At 30.0% G+C, this 22,711-nt stretch overlaps 1 protein-coding gene and 1 long non-coding RNA gene across 2 annotated transcripts; both read right to left on the reverse strand.

The window, feature by feature from the left end:
* Positions 1-2,350: 2,350 nt before the first annotated feature.
* LOC122608139 (transcription factor bHLH49-like) lies at positions 2,351-6,082 on the reverse strand. Its single transcript, XM_043781233.1, has 9 exons — positions 5,633-6,082; positions 4,399-5,183; positions 4,084-4,311; positions 3,669-3,734; positions 3,525-3,593; positions 3,373-3,444; positions 3,085-3,288; positions 2,887-2,971; positions 2,351-2,794 (listed from the first exon to the last, which is right to left on the reverse strand). Exons 2-9 carry the CDS (start codon positions 5,137-5,139, stop codon positions 2,757-2,759), a joined length of 1,503 nt encoding a protein of 500 aa, XP_043637168.1. The 5' UTR covers positions 5,140-5,183; positions 5,633-6,082; the 3' UTR covers positions 2,351-2,756.
* Positions 6,083-18,524: 12,442 nt separating this feature from the next.
* Positions 18,525-19,088, reverse strand: LOC122599392. The gene is made up of 2 exons (XR_006323919.1): positions 18,932-19,088; positions 18,525-18,813 (listed from the first exon to the last, which is right to left on the reverse strand). It is a non-coding gene; the product is annotated as an uncharacterized LOC122599392 (long non-coding RNA).
* Between the last annotated feature and the right edge of the window lie 3,623 nt (positions 19,089-22,711).

Consider the following 22,711-nt stretch of genomic DNA (forward strand, 5'->3'; position numbering starts at 1 on the left):
AATATGACTCAAACACAAAAGGTATAGTTTTTCACATTATTATCACCATGATATATGCTATGATGATTTCATGACTCATTTCCGGTAATTATAATCAAAATATTTTCTATGTTTCATTACAGGATGCATTAGAGATCAGATCATACCTTCATGATCGAGCACTAATGATATATGCAGATAAGCTAGAGGCCTCAGGAAAATGTCTAGCAGAGCTTTTAAACCTTGCTTCATCAGATCTTTCTACTCAATTCTCCATGAAGAGAGGACATATTGCACGCTTCATGGACCGCACCTCACGCTGTGAAACTGATCCTATACCCCAATCATATTCTCTCCCTGCAAGAAAACCAGCGATCCCACCATCCCGCAACAGTAGCATGTTCAGGAATACTCAATCCATATCAAGACCAAAATTGCAAGCTATGTCAACACAGAGTACTATAGCTTATGATGCAACAATTGAACAATCTATGGCCGATTTCAAGATAAAAGATGATTATATCTTTAAAGGGATTGTCGCTTCTTTGCCTGATGAGCCTAGAGCATGTGGTTGTATACAGCCTCCTCCTGTAGTTGATAACGTGGCACCGTATTCCAGTATAGAGAATATATCTGTTCAGAAGCTAACACCCGAGTATAAGATAGGAATGGAGCGGTTAGTCAAAACGAAAACGCCACCTATGCGAGTTTCAGACTTATGGCGTGAGAAACCATCACTGCTACTCTGTATCCGTCGGCCTGGGTAATTAACTTCTTACCCATATAATATTTAGATATATGTTTCTATTAATTAACCTTGTATTAAATGGTATATAGGTGCATCATGTGTAGAGCTGAGGCACACAAACTTTATTCCAAGAAGCCCATATTCGATGCATTAGGAATCAATTTGTTTGCTGTTCTACATGAACATATAGAATCAGAGGTAATAAGCTAACTTTCTTGAACTAATATATCAGCTATGGAGTATTGGATTTATTCTAGGCAAAAAAAAAAAAAAGTAACAAACTTTAGTCTCCTGTTCTGGTAACCATTTTTGTTTTCGCTTGGAGAACAACAACTTTGTAAAACTGAGATTTGAGGTAATCTGACCAGGTTGCATCCTGGTTAATTTTAATAAATTTGACCATGTTGAGTTTTTTCTCACGAGTTCAGATTAGGTGGTACCTAACACGTACATCACACCATAGATTGTTACTTGTTTATATCATTTACACGTTCATTAATCTTTGTAAACTTATGATACCAGGTAAGAGATTTCTGGCCTAGATATTGGGGCGGAATTGTGCTTCTTGACAAAAACATGGACTTTTTCAAAGCTCTAGGTGGAGGATCACTACTTAAGGACAAATTTATATCAGGATTTCTATTTAATCCTCGAGCTAGGGCAAATTACAAGCGTGCAAAAGCAATGGGAATTGAACAAAACTTTAGAGGAGAAGGTGAAATAAAAGGTGGATTGTTCATGGTTGGCAAAGGAAAGAGTGGGATTGCGTACCAGTTCATTGAGCGAAACTTTGGTGACTGGGCACCGCTCGCTGAAGTCCTTGAAATTGGTAAAAAGTTGCAGGTATAATTCAGTTAGATCGATTAACCTCCCACATTTTATATTCTGCAAGAAAATAATTATGTCTAATTTCATATTGCTTATGCAGAATCATCAATTAAACAGTGAGGATTCTGTAGCATCACAGGATTATGAATGAGATGAAATCCAAACTTTGCTGAATCCGTCGTATTTTGCTAGTTGTAGTCAGATTATTGTTAAATTTGCAGTTCAACATATTCATAATTATTTGTTCTTTGTTTATCTATATGGCTAAACAATGTATGTACAATGTATTTTTTATTTACATACTTTTCAAGTTTTAATTTTTGCTTGGAGTCATGGTGAAACAAACAACATGTCAACATATACTTGACGTATTTTTTCTTTCTAAGCAAACGATTTATTTGTGCTCAAACTGATATGAGTCGACTTATTTGAAAGAGCTCTGTGATGACTTTTGAAAAGCTTTGTATAGATTGATTTAAAAAGGAAAAAGGTGCCTCAAGTGGTCACACATAAAGATTATAAGCTAAGATTCTATACACAAAGATCCATACATATAATTACATCCACCAAAATGCATATGCAAGAATCCAAGCACATACTCACTATGAGTACCGCCTGCCCCCAACTAATCCATCTTTCTTTTGACTTTTGACTTTTGACCTTTTTAAAGATCATAGATCTTGACTTTAGTAGTACCAAGTACTAACTCTGTAAAACTTTAGAACCCAGCCTTAAATATACACGAATAAATATAGATATAGCATCCAGATCAGGCAAAAGACTTCGCATATCAGCTTTACTAAAACCATCTTTAAGTATAACAAAAACAAACATCTGTTTCTAATACAATCAGAAAATACAAACATCAACACACTGATGACTGAACATAGATCTTATATGGCCTCATGCTGAAAGAATCGACCAAGCAAAGATTTCTAACAAAATAAAAGATTCTGCTGGTCAAAAGATTCACAACAGAGTTTACCCAGAAGCCGATTTTTACAATTTTAATCAACAAAACTCATATGTTCTTAATGAGCAAATTTAAGTATCACCTTGTCTTGCTGGATATAATTAGTGATTCGCCAAAAAGGAATGCCCATAGATTAATTACATGACCAACTTTCTGGACCCAAAAGATTCGACCCAGGGTTCTTCTAATTATCTTCATGAACCCGTATCATCAAACTTAATTTATCTTCTACGGTTCAGCTTTTAGATGGCCTGGAGGTGTAGATCCTACAACGTAAAATAAAGTAACGATATGTGGTTATCTCAGGATTCTTTTAATTTTCATACAAGTGAAACTGATTAGATTCCAAGAAAAGTACCTAAACTTTGGCTGCTAATGGGGGTACTTGGATTTAATCCCATTTGGACGATGTTGTTAAGCTCGTCATCCCATGAACTAGGTACCTGTCTTTGGACAATATATTTAACTGATTAATAATTCACATACTAGAAACTGAAGCTAGTATGCTTATTTGTTGTCTGAAGTGTCAAATGAAAACAAATACACAGTAACTTACATTGGGTGTATGATCTTTGTATCCACCACCGATAGCCATCAGATGGGAATTAATCGTTCTTCTTACTGCATCCGAGGAACTTCCTAGACCCGAAATCCCGCCTTGCAAGAGAGCCATTTGTGACGAATTATGAGTATAAGATGGCATAGTCATATCAGGACCAAAACCAAGTGTACCATGAGGTCCAGCTCGTGATTCAATCATCTATTATAACAGATCATTAGCGACAGTTTATATATATATATATATATAAAAAAAATCAATCCTTATGATATATTTACGCCTTACATCTTTTGCCAGGAGTCCTTCAAGGTTGAAATCCATTCTAGGATTAACAGTAGCAAGTTTCATCGACAAGAACTGCAAAGGTTATATTTGAATTTTATAAAAAAGTTCAAACGTTACCAAGAATTTTAGTTTTGGCCATCGTAATATCATACCTCAACTTGTCGTTGTAGTGACTGTACATAGTTGATGATCTCATCCAACATAACTGCTTTGCCTGTGACCTTAAAAAACAATCAAAATAAATGAGAATAAAGATTTTGGAGTGAAAATCAATAATAATAATTTAAAAAACTAACCTTGCTACATCCAGGGACTAGGTCTTGAAGAAACTTCATTCTTTCACTAATCTTCTCCCTCCTTACCTATCATCCATTTAAATCATTTTAAGTTAATCAACAAGGTCAAAATAGAACATCAGTGTTTCACATTGAGTTCTGAAAATAAAGAATGTAATAACAAAAATTAGAATAAATTAATCAGCTGTAACAATCGTTCTGCAGGAACTACTCCTAACTGGTTATCTAAAACTGATAAGTTCTCCCTAAATAATCAGAATTAGCATCACTATACCCTAACACTATAAACTACTCTATGCAACTTGAAGACACAATAATCAGATAAACTTTTTCAGGACCAAGTCAGTCAATTAGCACTTCATACTTAACACTTAGCAGAAAGAGAAAAAAAAGTACTATTTGAAGCAACTCTTACTCTCTCTGCAAGACTATGACTATTTGTAGCCTGGCCCCTTCGAGCCCTCACATGGATGTAATCTTCCTTCTGTCCATCAGATGATCGAGATACCTGCTTACCATTTTTCCCACTAGACTTATTGGCAACAGAATTCAGGTTAGTATCACCTTTTTGTTGAACTTCATTGTTCTCTGTAGCTTCATTAGGCGTCTGTGGCGACCGTTTAACTTGAATATACTCGTTATCCTGTCATTCGACAAAATTAACTAGGTTTTGCATATCAGTATAAAAATGAGGAATTTCTGATCATAATAACTAGTGCTTAAGAATTACCTGATCACTTCTCCTCCTTTTCTTTGACCCACTTCCCTCATTGGAATTATCATCCTGGCCAGTACTACATTCGGCCTCACCAGCCACATTATTGCCCGAAAAACCCGAACCCCCTTGTTTAACCTGACTTCCATCATTAACCCCACAGTCAACAGACAGAGAATCATCTTTACACCCTTCACCAGATGGCGATTTGAAACCATTCCCAACAAAACCCTCTTGTGGTTGCCCTTGAACCACTCTACTCGAATAAGGACTTAGTGTCGATTCAGGCACATTCCCAAAAGGGTTTATCATATCTTCGAAATTTCCAGCACTAAAAGACGATAGCCTGGCTGCCCGTTCGATAAAACCCGAATCAGCTGGAAACTGAGATAAACTATGAGGAAGCAAAGCTGCAGCAGGTGGTGGCAAAAACATACCACCAACACCACCCCTTTTAATGGCTGAATTTGGCGGGGCCCAACACATATCAAGAAGATTTCCCTTTCGAAAACCTAATGAAGATGATGTAGTTGCATTGTTTTGCATATCACAAAAAGCACCTAAATTTTGTGAATTTGTGTGATGTTGATCCCAAATAGCAGGAGCATTTACCATACTCATTGATAATGTATTTGTAAGTTCATTACTACTAGCATTAAATGGCTCCCAATCTGATACTAAATTTGCAGATTTACTATAATGTTGTACTTGTTCTCCATCTCTATTTCCACCCTCAATTTCATCATCTCCAGCCATTATCTCAACTCAAATTTAAAAATCTTGACTTCCCAAAATAAGCCCTGATTTTGAATATATAAAATAACACAAATTTTTAGCCCTAAATCAACACAACAGCTTAAATGAATCTAATAAAGATGACCCATGAAATTTTATGAGGGTGAACAAACAAAAGGTTTGAACTTTATTATAGTAACAGTTAACTCATTGAGATTTAAAAAATGGGTCCAAAAAAAAAAACTTATAATTATCATTTATTTAGTTTTTGCAATTCACCAATGAAAAATAAAACTCATTAAAGATTTTATCAGAAAGTGTACAGAGAGCAGTTAATTTTTGTGCAGAGATTGAAAATTGAAAATACATACATATATAATATATGTAAGTATATATTGATTCAGTAAGTATCATAAATAAGCCCATCTCATCATGATGATTTCTGACCAAAACCCTAGTTCAAGAACAGAAAAATACATAACAAAAAGTAGCTAAGAGAAAGAAAAAAAGATACCCATTTCAGAGAATCTGACCCACTTTTCGTACTAATCTTCAATACCCACTTCAACAAACATTAAAAAGCACGAATCTTTATACTCAAACAACAAAACCCACAGATTATTGTCTTGAAATATCTTGAAATCAGTGTGCAATTTGAGGTATAAATGTGTTTTTGGTACTAATCTTCAATACCCACTTCAAGAATCATCAAAAAGCACAAACCTTTAAGCTCAAACAACAAATCCCACTAATTTATATCTTGAAAATATTTTGAGATCAGTGTGTTTTGAGGTGAAAAGGTGTTTTACTTGCTTTAGTATAAAAATTTTCAAGAAAACAATTTAATTAATTTATGGATTTTTTCAAGTTGAAATGAAAAATGTAGGAGAAGGTTGTTAAATGGCAAAGGTCCTGCATTTATGCCCACGCCTGCATGAAAAACAGAGCTCTTGATGATTAACCACCGCCACTGCTGCTGTTAAAATATTACTCTATTACTCCCTCCATCCCAATTTAAATATTATATTGACTAACTTTGACTGTAAATAACTTTGTTTGTACTATATAGTAGTTGATGAAACTTATATGAACGAAAAGTACATTAAAAACTCAATCCATTCATATATTTTATATCAAGTGTTACATGACACAAACAAAATTATTTACGGTCAAAGTTAGTCAACATGACATTTAAATTGGGATGGAAGGAGTATTATTATTGTAATATAAAATCTATTTTCTTTTCTTTTTTCCAAGAATTATCTTTTTTTCCCCAAAACAAATTATACTGTATTTTGTTTAGTAGTGTTAAATTCATTAATTCAAGAAATGATGCGATGATAGTGTGTTGTACTTTATGAAGTGAAAGATATACTTTTTGACTGAACCCGATTTTGATATTCTGATACGAAAAGGACCAACTTACAGGTCTTGGAAGTGTTTTGGTCACGAACAAACAAGGGTGTAATCTTTTTTGTTTTTTAAACTTTTAAATATTTCACTCATTTTTTACCTATAAAATAGGTTAAAATAATAAAAGAACACAGTACTATTACTTAAAAGGGTAAATGTTAGATAAACATGCAGTAACTATTTTAGATAAAGCAGATAATTATGTAAATTTAAAAGGATATGTATGTTTATTAAATTTAAAAGTTTAATTTGTATTTTTTTTAAAAGTAATAATACCTAGACTTAGATAAAATCTGTAACACGAATCATTTTTCCTATTTAAAAAAACACAATTCATTTTTGTTAAAAACACATAAGGACAATACATTTAAAAGCAACCCTTCATAGAGATAAATTTAAAATAAAGTACATTATCAATTTATCACGGTTTTGTTTTGATGAACTTTCTAAAGCAAAGTTTTCACAATCCATAAAATGGTAGTAAAATGTATGATGAAATGCATTGTATTTATAAAATAGCATCAAGTTTTAGCCGTTTAGGGAATAAAGGTGTAAATTTTTTGAATTTTTTGTCGTTTCAAGACTAAACTGTTGACTATTTCAAGGACTAAAAGGGTAAGTATTTTGAATAATATCCGTTCAGAGACTAAAAGCGTAAAACTATTTGGCATTTTTTGACACATTTTGACGCTACACCCACTTTTTGGCCCATTTTGGCAAAAAAATTGACGAATACTTGGCAATATTTGATAGGTTTATTTTCTTGTCAAAACTTGTCAAATTTTGACAAGTTGGCATTACACTCTTGTCTCTTAAAAGTATTTATTTTACCAACGACCCTACGATTATATAGTAGAGGTGACAGGTGACTAAGTGAGATACTTAATAACTTTAATATAATAATGGGGAGATAATTGCTTCAAGTCTTAGATATATAATAAAATGTTTCCGGGAAGCCTCTTAGGCAATAAAAAGAACAATACAATTAATAAAGAAAAATTAAACTTATCACCCATAAAGGTCAAGAGAACCTAGTATCACGATTAGAATTCCAACAATAAGGAATATAGTAACAATGGAGTGAAACACATGAGTGCACGATCAGGCCAGGGAACAACCTACTGTACGTAATTACGTGCTTACAAAGAGATTAGCACCACACGAAACAAATAACTTATAAAATTCTTTTAAATCTAGTTATAATGGAAACTGAAGCAAGAATCCACTCTAACAAACAACTTCAAGTTAGTAATAGACATATATAAGTGAAACCAATTATCAAACATTTACACTAGCTAGCAGGATGGAGAAAGTGTAATGCAAGTATAGATTACGCATAATCTTATCAGGGTGTATGTGTAGTCACGTATGTTACACATCTATGCCATCTCGCACCATGATGTTGCCATCTTACAGTAACACGATATTAAATTAATTAATATCGAACTCTAATTTTTATACATATGTGATATATGCTTACATTTGAATATCACTAAATTAAACAAAACTAAAAAAGAAAAATAAATATAAAACACACACACAACAAAACATATCTCCCAACCACACGTACAATGGTTAGCACCACACAAGCGCCACGTCGACATTGGGTGTGGTATGACGTTATGTCATTATGCAAAGTTCAACGTACGTGATATAATGATCCCTTGCACCCAAAATGACAAGCATATGGTCGACTCTAGTGTATGATAGCTAAAATAGTAGCGGATCTAGATTTTTTTACAAGTTAAGGCTAAGATTTTTAATTTTATCATCCGGGTCTTTTTTTCCTTTATAGGGATGGGCTGTTTTTTCAGTTTTAACCAAAATCAGGTACTAAACATATCAAAATCTCATTGCTGGATCCGTCTATGCCCTCAAACATGGTTTCAATATTTTAGAACAAGTTCAACTCATAAGTTAACTCTCTCTTTTTAATTTCTTGTCAAACCCACTTCAGATGAATCATAGCCTTTACGCCCGTGTAATATAGCACTTTTTTAATGAAAGGATTATATTTTAATAAAGAATCGAGAAAAAGATAGCAATAAGGGATTTGTTTAATGATTGGGCAGGCAGCATAGTTAAGTAGATTAAAATATTACTCATTGGAGGTGCTTTAAGGTAAATATATATGTAAATGCCAGCTTTGAGTTATAGAGAAACTGACATTGCCAACTCTGTTTTCATATTGTTTACTTAATTTTAGTACTGTTTTCTAGTTGTACATCTTGAAGCAAGAGCTCAGGCTAATTCAATACTCTAGTTTTTAATTTAGCAAGACCCCCATGGTCTTAACTTCAATTCACACTTGCTTGCAACTTTAATGACCAATTGGATCACTTCTAATTGCATCTTCTTGTTATATATGATAACTTCATCAACTTATCCATGTTACTATATTAAATAGCTGTCATCGCCACTTAGCTTAGATGGGTTGGTAGGGGCTTTAGCTTCCAGAGAAAAAATTAAGGTTTAAACTTTTGTAATAGTGTTTTTTGGTGGATTTAAATAAACTAGTGGTAATTTAAAATTTGTTGTTAAAAAAAATATATATTAAATAGCTTCCACCAATCATGGATTTGTATTTTGTTGACGATAACATGTCAAGTATTGGTTCATGAACATTAAGGCTTGATAGGAAGGCGAGAAAGATATTGGAAGGTAACAATGGTGGTGGCTTGTTGGTGTTTGTGAAGAGGAAAACACAAAAAAAATTCTCTAATATTTGGGATATGTTCTGAAAAGATTGTTCTAAAAAGGGAGTCGTTTATATATTTTTAGATATAGAAATAGAACTATAATAATAGATCCTTAAGCTAGGATGATTGTTATAAGTTCATTAATGTAACGTAAGTTTTGTAGTTGTATATTACTCTCCCTTATCTTCTTGTTATTTTACACACATGAAAACGTGACAAATTATTTAATTTGTTTATGCGAACTAAAAGAGTAGATAATTGTAATATTATTTAGTGTTATTAACCTACTTTGTGGCAAGTACGGAAGAAAGAATAAATATCAAGGCGTTGCAACATAGAAATGATATGACCGAAAAAGGGTTCTGAAAAGATTGTTCTAAAAAGGGAGTCGTTTATATATTTTCGATATAGCACCAGGGACGGAGACAAAATGGGGGCATCGGGGGCAAATGTCTCCACTCCAATTTTGATACAATGTAAATTTTTTATTTAAAGGTATATTTATAATTTTAATCTTAAAAGTTTTTATAAAAAAAATACATACAAATGTCACATTCGTTGTCTTAAGTCTCAATTTTGAAAGTCATTAATCTTGTAAGCATACAGTCAAAAGTTACGAGTTGACAACTATGCTTTTAAGCATTACTTTTGACTTTTGAGATACATTTCTCCACTGGTAGAGTAAAAAATTGAGTAATTTTAGTTTTTAATAATTAAAAAGGGTTGAAAAAGTGTTTTTTTATTGTTTGGGTAAATATGTAATATATCAACAATATAGCTGTATAAAAAAAAACTCTTTTCAAAATATTATAATTTATAGTTATTTTAAATAAGTAATAATTATAATCACATAGTAAGTTAAAAAGATATATAGGAACTAATTATTTAATAAAATAAATTATCATACTCATATATCATTGATTTTGATGTATTTATATTATATTGTTTAGGGTAAATATCATATAGTTCCTTTCTAAACTTCCTAAATATCATATCAATTTACAAATTTTCAATACATGATGTACAATGGTCTTAAAGCAAGTTTTGTGTAAATATGATATTTCATTCTTTATAAAAGGTATATATGAAATTAACTCATTTTTTAATATATGCAACTCATCAGTCATCACATGTTCCAAAATTGTAATGATCGACGTGATGTTAAAGACAAACATTTTCATACCCGGCATTCACATAAGCTAAACTCGGTTTTCTTAACATCGATTTTTTATGATATGATTAAACCCAAATTTAACAAAATTCTTTAAAGGGCTCATTTCTATTCTCTATTTTGGGCCTAATCTTTTTATATACATGACTGATAAATATAATAAATAACTTTTGAATTTGCCCCCTCGCGAAAAAAATTCGGACTCCGTCATAGCTAGAAATAGAACTATAATAATAGATCCTTAAGCTGGGATGATTGTTATAAGTTCAACATAATGTAAGTTTTGTAGTTGTATATTAATCTCCCTCATCTTCTTGTTATTTTACACACATAAAAACGTGACAAATTATTTAATTTGTTTATGATAACTAAAATATTAGATAATTATAATATTAGTTATAGTGTTATTAACCTACTTTGTGGCAATTACGGAAGAAAGAATAAATATCAAGGCGTTTCAACAAAGAAATGATATGACCGTCAGGTGTTGATGCAAAACGTGAAATTGACTAAAATTACGTCACCAGTTCTATTATATTATTTGTCTTGAACCGTATATATATATATAGACCTAAAATTGGTTAGTTAGTAAAAGTAAGAAATATAAAAGAAAATTCATATGGATTTGACAATAAATTCATATTTGCACTCACATACGTTGTTTTGTAAAAATAAGAAATATACAGTAAGAAAAGACTAGTGTATTTAACAATTAATAAATTTCCAAAGAAAATTAGAATTTGTATAGCCGACTAACACCATGAGATAAAACAAATGAAATTTAGTGTACGGATACCTTGATTGGTTGTCATTTTGGCAATTGGGGCTCCCCTTTACGAGAAAACTTAAACTATCCACTTCAAATCTCCATATGGATTTGACTCTCATTTTCTTACGTTTTCATATTATGATAGTTATAAATATCTACGGAGTATTTTTAAATAGTCATCGCAATTAGTTTATAAGAAAATATTATGGTTTTACGAGTAAAAAAGTATTGAGTAACTAATTTCTCTTTATTTTTCATCTCAACTCGACTAGACATGACGTAGGACGAAAGCAATGATTACACATGACAAAGATACTAAAATGGTATTAATAGAAAATTTTGTTTATTTGATGCCTTCTCAAGGGTTATTAAGCTCTTTATTTATAAAGCATACAAATACATATTTTTGGCATCAAATATGCAAAATGATACAAGCTCGATCGAGAGCTAGATATATAGTAATTTGTACACAATCTTGACTAAATTGGTTACTTAAGTGGCTTGAGCCCAAGCTCGATGGTAACCGAACCAACTTCAATTCAAGTATCTTGTAAGCCAATCTTACATGGCTCCTTTAGGTGGCCGGTCAAACTGATGATATCTCCTTTAGATGCATGAAAACAGCTATACTAATTAAGGCGCATATCTTTATTATTGTATGTCTTGTAAAAAACAAAGAATTCACTATTCAATAAACGTACAACGATTTCTTCGTTTCTGAAAATATTATATACTCGACTAATACTGTGCGCCCACAAAACATATGGTGATATATATAGATATTATCATATTATGCACTAAAGTCCCTTTAAATATATTAAATGAACATATACCTCACTTTTGCTAGCTCAAATATGCACGTATTATTATTACATATATGAGATACGAGGAACATAGTAATTGCAATCTTGCATGTGAGATCATTCAAATTGAGAAACTTGAACTTGAATAATACCTAGAGATGCAAACTACTCTTCTTTTCATTTTCTATTCTATTCTATTCTATTCTCTTTTTTTCTTTTTTCTTTTTTTTTTTTGGAAATTGAATGTAATAATTATAGGACAACATCATGAGATTTTGCAAAATGATTGTTTCCTAACTCTTTTAGGTACTTCTGGCCATACCCACATGCGTGATATGCTAATCTTTGTAATCATTGAATTGAAGGACCCTTCTTCCTCTAGCTAACTTCTTTTTAGTTCTCACCTTCTAGAATGGAAATAATACGATCCATTTACATAGCAAAATAGTTTTAAGATAGAGACTCAATCAGTCAATCATGTTAACTAGTTAATTATTGCGATTGCGTTTGTTGTTGATGTGGCTTTGGTATACTAGTTTGCTTCGTTTGAATCCACAACGCCTTAACCGAAAGATACACCAAAACCATTTCATCATAAATATGTTTGACCAGACTTCCATACTTATTTTGGTACAATATATAAAACAATGTTAAACAAAAAAAAAGTGAAAAAAAAAACCCAAAATTGTTTTTCTCGTGGCCAAATCTAAGTGGATTAATTAACTACTATTCATAAAACCATAAGCATGTTCATAAAAAGAAGAATGTGCGTCATGTGCCAAATCTAAAATAAGCCCATAAAAAGATATCCAAAATAAGCCCATAAAAAGATATCCAAAATAAGCCCAAAACAACAAATCCAAAATGAGTGTTATAAAATATAAACTTATAATGATGATGTTTAAAAGTTGTCAAATAAGATCAAAATAACAAATCAAAAAATATAGGCTTAAGAGATCATATCCGAAACAAGTCAAAACAACAAAATTTGTAGTATAATACTACTGTAAGTCTATAACTCTTTTTCGTTTTAACCACGCAAATCAACATTCGCAAAAATTGGTTGTCGTCACCTACTCTGCTAGTTAACCTTTCTTTTAACTTTTAATAATAGTTTATAATTTTGATATAGTAGTATAGAAATATAGATGATGAACCAACCAATCACGTCACTCATGATGCTTAGGGCTCATAAAGAAAGTCTTAAATGACGAGGTCTCGATCCTTGGGAATGCCTATATTCTTTGGGATTTAAGTGAAAGTGTTTCACCGGCACTCAAAACCTTAGAGGTTGGTACTGGTAAATATCCAAATTAAGAGATATTTGGGGCAAGTCCCTTCCTTCAATTTTATTTTTTAATGATTGAAGCATCCATCACTATTAAAAAGGCGTGCAAAGAAACTAAATTGGAAAAATATAATCCAAAGAAAATTTACTCAACACAAACAAAAAAAAACCTTGATGGAGAGTAAAAACAAAACCAAGGTTCAAATGTAGAAATTGAAACCTTATAGAAAAACTGAGTGATCGAAATTTGAAAACATGTACTTATGTGCTGAAATTTACCCGGATTTAAAATTATTTGTAAATTATCAGCCCTAGCTACAATACCCGAGCTGACGTCATGTTGACTCAAAAATTTTGTTTTTTTCCTTTTTTTTTTCTTCAACTATATTATGTTTTTAAAACTTTTTATTTTTATCACTTAACTTTTAGATTATCTACATAACTCGGATACATCTTGAACACACGTAAGAAATTAACTAAGAATGCGTTGAGTTATTTTTGACCAATATTCCGATAGCAAAGTGCATACTTTATAAGCAAAATGCACTTACATTACAAGTAAGCTTTATAAATTTATGTTAACGACGTAATGAAAACAATACCCCAGTGACACTTAGCTGGAGTATGAAGTGCAATTCGAAATGTATTTTTCCAAAAAAAAACTATAAACCAATTCACCATTAACCATTACGTATGGTTATCTTTTTACAAAACGAAAACAAATTTGAGTGTTAAAAAAACTGGATTTATCTTCAAGTTACGGTTTCTTTTGCGTTTTGGTGCATTTTTGGAGTAACTGCTAACGATTTGTGATATGCTCCCGTGTTAGCAATAGGTTCATCCCGAAATCAGATCAATCTATATATATGCCACACTATACGATAATCTATACTAGCACGTTACCTGTGAAATGCGGCGGTGGTCGTGACGGCAGCGGTGTGGTGGTGGGGGCGACTGTTGGTGTTGAAGACGACGTCAAGTGATTTAGATAATTGATGTAAAAGTAATTGATGTAAAGGTTAATGAAGATATTTTAAAAGATAAATGACTGATTTTTCATAACATTTAAAGAGAGGGTTATTTTATTTATTAAATAGTATAAAAGTATAGATTAGGTACCTGCACTTAGATGAGTTGGTAAGGGGTATCTTTTAAATCCGCTATGTGGGTCCCGTGGGTGAGTTTTTTTCAAGCTCTCGGGTTCGAGTCAAATTTATTTCATCTCAAGGTATTTTCCATGAGGAGGGGTTGGAGGTCCAGCCGTCCAGCAAATCGCTGGTTAAAATTGTCTCCGACACGTCTGAATCGAAACTAACTTTACAAAAAAGAATAGTGGTATTTTGGGTATAAAAGGTGTTGAATTTCCTAAAATATATATGAGATGTCAGTTTATTTTATAAGTAGTTATAGATGTCTACATATTAGGCCCCGTTCCTTAATAGATTTAATAATTAAGAGTTTAATGTTTTTAGTCAAATTTTATTTTTTTTACTTAATAAACAAAGAAATTGTCAATTATTATCTATTTTTTACTTAATACATACATATATCATTTATAAATTCAGACAGTTAGGGAAAAAAAAAGGGCTCTTGGTCTTGTAATTAAGTAAGATAACTATACCTAACTATTTAAGATATAAGAATGCAGTGCATTCTTCATTACTACATTTTTTCAAATATTTCAATGTTTTCGCAAACATCCAACTAACTTAATTAGAGAAGAAATATCAATCATGGTTACTGAATAAACAATGGGATGAGATTCACTCAAATAATCCTAACATGAATTTTGATCAAGAGTCAAGATTCAAAAATTATTATTGAATCTTGGCCTTTGATTTTCAATCAAAGGTAAAGATTTTCCCAACTTGACTCAAGTTGAGGAGATAACTTGAGGGAACCCCCTCCCATAAACAATAACATGCAATTTAGATACAAATGTTAGCTAAGTATAAGTTATTTTAAAAAGTAATACTCTCTAACAAAATTAGACATCCTAACAAATAAAGTCACATTAACGGGTAGATTCATCCATGTTTCTTTTCCACAAGTATTAGGTTCGACTCTTTGGAGTGACAAATAGTTGAATTTTTTCTCGAATCACCTGTAATGGGTCATGATTTACATCTCATAATCTAGAGTTTGTGTAAGAGCTTCAACATTGTGAGGTGAGGTGTCTCTTAATATCTAACACTTACTTGATTTTCACATTTTTCATGCAAGTAAATGAATGTAAAGGATACTTAATAATCACGTGTAAAAGTAAGCTAAATGATAATCCATAAATAGGAAAACTAATTTTAAAAGCCAGGAAAACTAACAAAATTAATTATACTTCTATAAACTGCTGCTAAAAGGATCACTATTATCTCAGGATGAGTTGTCTTTGGCACATCTACCATTAACACTGTATTCTCGAGTTTTTTTTCTAAAGGATAAGAAAGGAAAAGATTGGATAAGGAAAGAAAAGAAAGAAAATTATATGTTAAAAAGGCATTCTCGAGTTACATAGAAAACTAATGAAAAGAAAAGAAAATATAAAATTAATAGTATTCTTGAGTTAGAAAAAAAAGAAAAGAAAGGAAAAAAAGTTATAACTTTACAATTATGTCATTTTCATCATAAAGTTTTCAATATTTAAAAAGGGTAAATTAGTAAATATATACATAACTTAAAAACTTTCCATCCAAATCCTCCCAAAAATGGAAGGAAAGTTTTCACATTAAAAAGGGCTTAGTTTTCTTTTCTTCCCCTTTCATTTCTTTTAATAAAAAAACTTAAGAATGCAAAATAGAAAAGTTTTCCTATCCTTTCTTATCTTTTCCTTTAAAAAAAACTCGAGAATAAAGTGTAGATGTGTGTCTATATATACGTACGTACACTTAATCACTTATTTATGCATATGAAACCATAGACTAATAAGATGAAGAATACACAACAAGCTTTGGTTCTATTTGTGATGCTTGTCTTCATATCATCTGGTAAATTTTCATTTACTATATACTCTATATTTTTCTTATTATGCTTCAATTCTATATAATTAACTTGTTAAACTTTTGTTATATTGCATTGTCAATCTAATATTGAGCTATTATTTTAACCAAATGACAATTAGGGATGCTGATGGAGACTATTATGGCTGTAAAACCAAGTCCAAGTTCTTTACCATTTTGCAATACTGTTAAGGACTGTGCACCAGTTTGCATTGGTTGTGGGTTCTGTACATGTATGCAAGGAGTGTGTGTTCATGGGTGTCCCGGACCACCGGGCCAAAAACCCGTTGACGGTCATCTGTAAAGGGTTTTAGTAATTTGAATGTATTCGAGAGTTACAAGCATTATATTGGAAAAATGTATTTGAACTAAATGAATTGAATTGAATATGCATGCAACTCTTTTGCCTCTTTTCATTAGATATGTTTTCTGGCATTACAACAAATATCTCAAATACAACCATCATTTTTTTTTACCAACAGGTCGGTCTTCGGCCTAGTCATAATATACTCATATAATCAGTACGCTAATCTAGGGGTTCAATTCTTATTGTAGCCAGAGCTCGATAATTATCTAATGTGGTTTTTATCATTTACTAATTTTTTATGAAAGGAATATTGGAAGATTTTTTTTTAAAGGCAATCGATATATATCGTATAGGTCGAAAATCTAAATTATGTTAGTATAGATATTTAAATTATGATACATGTATACATCATATGTAAACCGATAGCGCAACACACGTTTAATGTTTGATGTAATTATTGGTTCACATCAACAAAAATGTTTGAATTAATCTTTCTATATGCCATAAAAAATGTTATATAACTTGCACATTTTGTATTTCTTTCCCACATTCATAAGCTAGTATGTAAAAACTTATAACTAGCTTATTTATATTTATATCTAAATATATATGAATTTGTCACGCCAGACTTATTCACCGTAATAAATAGGAATAACAATCCCGTCCGAACTTTGGTATGGAAATTTTAGTTGGGCCTCGTACCCCTGTAACTTTGCAGGACATTTCTAATTAATCTTGGGCTAAAAAGAGAGAAAAAATGGGCCCAAAATCATTTATTAATTTCTTGTTCTAAAATGTACAACCAAAGGACACCAGGATTAATTAAAAAAAAATAAAATAAAATGGAAAACTTTTCATTTTATTCTTCTAACTTTAGTATTAGAGATAAAATCATTGGAAATTTGGAATCTTTTTAGTATTGTACAATTTAATAGAAAAGATAGTAACATGTGTACTCGCTATATTTGACATATGTATATGCAAGACTTAATTAGATAATTGCGCATGACATTTATAATTACTTATATATGGTAGATGTAGGTTTAAAATACATGGAGTAATAAGTTAATAAGTCGATGATATGACATGTTCATTAAGTTATAGAAACGTTGTTTATAAATGTAAATGCTCTAGTATAGCGAGTATACTATTACCTTCTTTAATATAATAATTGTATGTGAACAGTACCCCGTAAACTCAAATTATTTATTTGTATTGTCTAATTATTAACAAGTTAGTCGTTACACCAATTGTTTTTAGTTTTTGTATTTTCTTTAAAGTTAGGGGTTCGAATCTTTCCTATATCTTTAGATTTTAACAGCATTTTTTATATGGTTTTTTAAAAACTCTCGTTATACATGTTTCTATTGACGAAATCAACTTGTTCATTGAAATTGGTAAAGTCAGACTAATTGTTACTGAATATAAAAAAAACAACATTGAACACGTGTCAATGTAAGGTTAAATCCGGCCACTTAAAAGAGAGATTTTTGGAATGAATTGAAGGTCTTATGTTTAATCTTAAGGTTTAGTAAAGGAAAACGTGTAGTTGACTTGTTTCATCGGGAAAAACCATCGACAAAAATCGGCAAATCGGCTACACTATAACATCTGGCTCGGCAAGTTTAATCGGCAAGTTTGGCTAGTTTTATCGGCTAGTTTTGGCCGATGCAAGTGAACGTTGGGAGCGTTTTTTTTATTTATAATTTTGGTCAAAGTGACCTTTTTTTTTTTAAATTGGCAAGTTGGCAAGTTTTAGCACTATACCCACAAAATTGGCAAGATTTCAGCTAGTATTGGCAAGTTTTTTGCTACTACACTTGGCATCTCCTTATTGGTTTAATTTTTGACAATTTAGCCAATTTGCCAACTACACCTCTTCACCTAAGCTAGCTTTGATGTTAAAAAAGTTACTAAGCATTTGAACACGCAAGCTTTAATCAACATCCTACTAGCTAATTAATTAACCGAAACAAGATAAATTTCTCATTTAAGTACAAAGATATCATATCATATTGAGAATATTATTAATCAAGCAATTAATCATAGATAGTAATTAAACAAACATTTTCTTTAGTCGTTATAACAGCTGCAATTATGGTAATCATCACACGACCCATGGCCCGTTGGACAGAGCTTGTCGCAATCGCTATCCTTGTCACAGTGGGGAACGTCGCGCATGATGCGATATGGAGCTTGCAATAATGTCTCCGCCGATCCTTTTGCAGCGAAAACACATAACCTTTGCAGACCTAAAAAAAATATAGATTATGTATATTTGATCATATGATTAGTGATTCATCGAGAACCAGAGCAACTTATATATATGATTACTTTCGTTTAGAAGTATAGAAACAAATACATACGTACATGATGAGAAAATCTAACAATAATGTGATCAAAGCTGACATCATTTTCAATGAAGTTCGCCCCATGTATGTTTCAAGATTTGATCGAAATATTAAGTTTAGTTGGCTACGAAATTATTTATAGAGCATTATTAGAGCTACCCAAATTGTTTAGCCAATTAATAATCAATGCTAATGAATATTATGTATCTCTTTTTATAACATCAAATTTCAACAAATTAATATTACGTATTTCATACGTTAACTAGATTATTGTCCCGCGTAATACGCGAGATATTATAATTACTTAATGACATGTTATCATTTTATAATACCGTAATTTGAAATAAAAAATAAAAAATGTTGAAAATGAATTAAATAGTATCATGATGCCAAAAATATAAATTAATATCTTGCTAAAATGAGTTAATTACAAATAAACATAGTTTCGTTGAAAACTATTGCATTTACAATCAAAATTAAGATATGTATTTATATATTAAGAAAAAAAAAACAAAAAATTTCATGATTTCATGTTTTCATAAACAATTACTGAAACTTAAAATTATTATATCAAGTGATAGTTTTAAAATTCAAGATAACCAGATTTTAGCGGAATATAATTAAGAAATAAATATAAATTTGTCTTCTCTTTAAGTCGTGTAACTATATTAGTCTTTTTTTTACGATCTTTCACGGAATATAATGCTTTACATAAATACATATATAAAGAAAAACTAATAAAATAAAAATAACCTTATATAAAATATCAAAGCATCATAGCAATATCTAAGGACTACACTTACATCTAATAATCATTTGATTACTTTCAAGCGAACTTATAAATGATTTTAACAGATTAAAACCATCTTTCTTTTTAACTTTAGATTTTCTTTATTACGTTTTTAATCTCAAATATGTTTTGTATTTATAGTTACCTTTTTAAAAAAAATAAAAGTAAATTTACAAATATATTGAGATTTCTAGCTTATTTATTTATAGTTAATTTTTTAAAAAGTTTTGAAATTTTAAATGGTACAAACAATTGTGTTGCGGTATTCTTTGAACATATCAAGTTATTATAGAAGATTTCATTTTAAATTATCTAATTTTCATAGAGACAGGTAGTTTTGGAAAAGCAAGTTGGACATGTTTTTTCAAAACACAGTTTTGTTTGCAAAATGTATTTTACAACGCAACCTCATACACCTGCTACATAATTATTAATTATGTTATAGTGAAAACTTATGTTTATACCGCGTATTAAGCGAAAACAATTATTTTATGGTTTAATAATAAAACATTATTATCATCCATATTTATTGAGATGCTTCTATAAAATAAAGTATAAGATTGTTATCAAATTACAATGTGTTCAAACGAAATACGACAATTGTGTATAATTTAAATACATAAGGTTATATTTTGTCTAAATATATAAAGTAAAAGGACTAACGTTGTGTTTACTTAATAATAAATTTGGTAATAATAACATTATTTTGATCTAAGGGTTTGTGACTAAAAGTTTGAAGTCATCTAATGGTCATTTCTTTTGCATAAAAGTATTTAAGACTTTATTATATATCTCATCTAATGGTCATTGTTTTTGCATAAAAGTATTTAAGACTTTGTTATATATCTAACTAATGTTATAGTTTGCTTACGGGTTAAGTATCTCATAATGTAAGTTATGTTAATTGGAGATGATATTATTACCATAAAAGTTGATTAATTTACAAATATTGTGGATTAGATACTTGTATAATATGTTATAATGTTTATAAAGTTTAGTAAATATTTCAAAATTTATGGTACGAATATCACTTCTCTATGTTAACAATTCGGTAAATTGTCTAAATCATGTCACATCGTACATGTGACTATCCATATGAGCTGTCACGTGTAAGGTTTTAATTGGTCAATAATAACATCATTTTTTTTGATCTAATGGTTGTAATTAATCACTTATTAACTAATCAAAAGGCTTAATGTTATTAGTTTGCTATTTTATATGATTTTTATAATTTGGCATTTTCATAAGTCATAAGTCTAACTTTATTAATAAATTAATAAAGGAAATTTTAATTGTTATTTTCATAAGTCATAAATTAGTTTTGTCGATAAATTAATTAAAAATAAAATTGTGGAAAAAGCTTCATACATAGGGTAGAATATTAAGTTATTTAATAACATGAGATTTAGACTGATAAAATATTATTTTCTTATTTAAGGAAATATAAGTTTATATTAGATTGTATGAGAAAAATAAAAAACAAACGAATATATTTATTAGGCTTCATATACATAGTATATACTATTAACATATTTAATAATAACATTAGATTAAAAATATCATGTTAGATTGTACGACGAAAACCAAAACATATGGATACTTTTGTTTTATTAATTTAATTTATTTATCTGATTTAATACATAAGGTTATATTTTGTTTATATATAAAAAGTAGAATGACTATTGTTGTGTTTATTTAATTATAAATTTGGTAATGATACCATTTTTTTGATTTAAGGGTTGCAATTAAAAGTTTGAAGTCATATAAGGGCCTTTGTTTCAATTGTTAGTAAATTTACACGAAAAGTCAAACGCTCAAAAGTCTCGAGTGTTACAAATTTCTAACATATTATTAGTTTTCAAGTTCTGAATTTAATAATTCATATTTTCCAACAAATTTATATTCTTTCCGTCCCATTAAAAGTGTCATAATTTAAATTTTCAAAGTTTTTTATTTATAAACTTTGACCATGAAGATATACTTTTTATGTTATACAAAAGTTGATGATAGTTATCCAAATAAAAACACCTATGAAAAACAATTAATACATATAACTTTTATCAAGTATTAATTAACACAAACAAAATTATTTTAAAATCAAGTGAAAAAAATAGACTTTTAAAATTCAAAACATGACAATTCTAATGAGGGGAATGAGAGTACATTATTTTAAATAAGAAATAGACAATGCTAATGTAATTGTTATGAACTAATTTTATTTTTTTTTTTAATCAAAAGTTGGTTTGTAGTTACAACGTTCTGTTTTAAGTACGGACAATTATATGTTGCAATATCTCGAGTTAAATTGAAAAGTATCATATGATGATGATATACAATAAATGTCAGATTAAAAAATATAAGCAAATATCTTAATTTTATTTTACCTAAATTTTTTTGCATATAATATTTTACCTATTTAACAGTTTATCTTACTTTAAAAATGTCATAAACAACCCGTGTATTTGACACAAACATAAATTTCGTATACACTTGAGACAATTGATCTAACTTCAGTTGACCAATCACAACTCTTAGTTTTTATAAATTAACTTACTAAACTTGTGACCAAATTATGTTTTGTAAAAATATAAATACAATTAAAGAACTTTGATTATTAATAATTATAGAAATATTAATTTGTATTTTCTGTTTTTCATTAATAACTTATACTTTTTGTTTTCCATCATTAATTTAAACTTTTCATCAGTATTATATAATTTGTAACGGATATAACTATAGAAACATTAATAATCTACATTTGTTTTCTCACTAATTTACAATTTTCATCACTAATATTATATTTAAAAGGGATATATTTTGATTAATCATTTAAAGTGTGGGGATTGATATTGTCGTTAACCAATAAAGAAATTAAGAAATTCGATCTAGTGGTCATAAATCAAAGTTGGAAATAATCCAACAGTCATTATTTATTTAATAAAATAAATAAATGAAAGGGACACGTTTCGATCAAGAATTACGTCACATGTCGTTATGTGTATCTAAATT

Source organism: Erigeron canadensis, chromosome 1 (assembly GCF_010389155.1).
Source record: "Erigeron canadensis isolate Cc75 chromosome 1, C_canadensis_v1, whole genome shotgun sequence".
NCBI lineage: Eukaryota > Viridiplantae > Streptophyta > Magnoliopsida > Asterales > Asteraceae > Erigeron > Erigeron canadensis.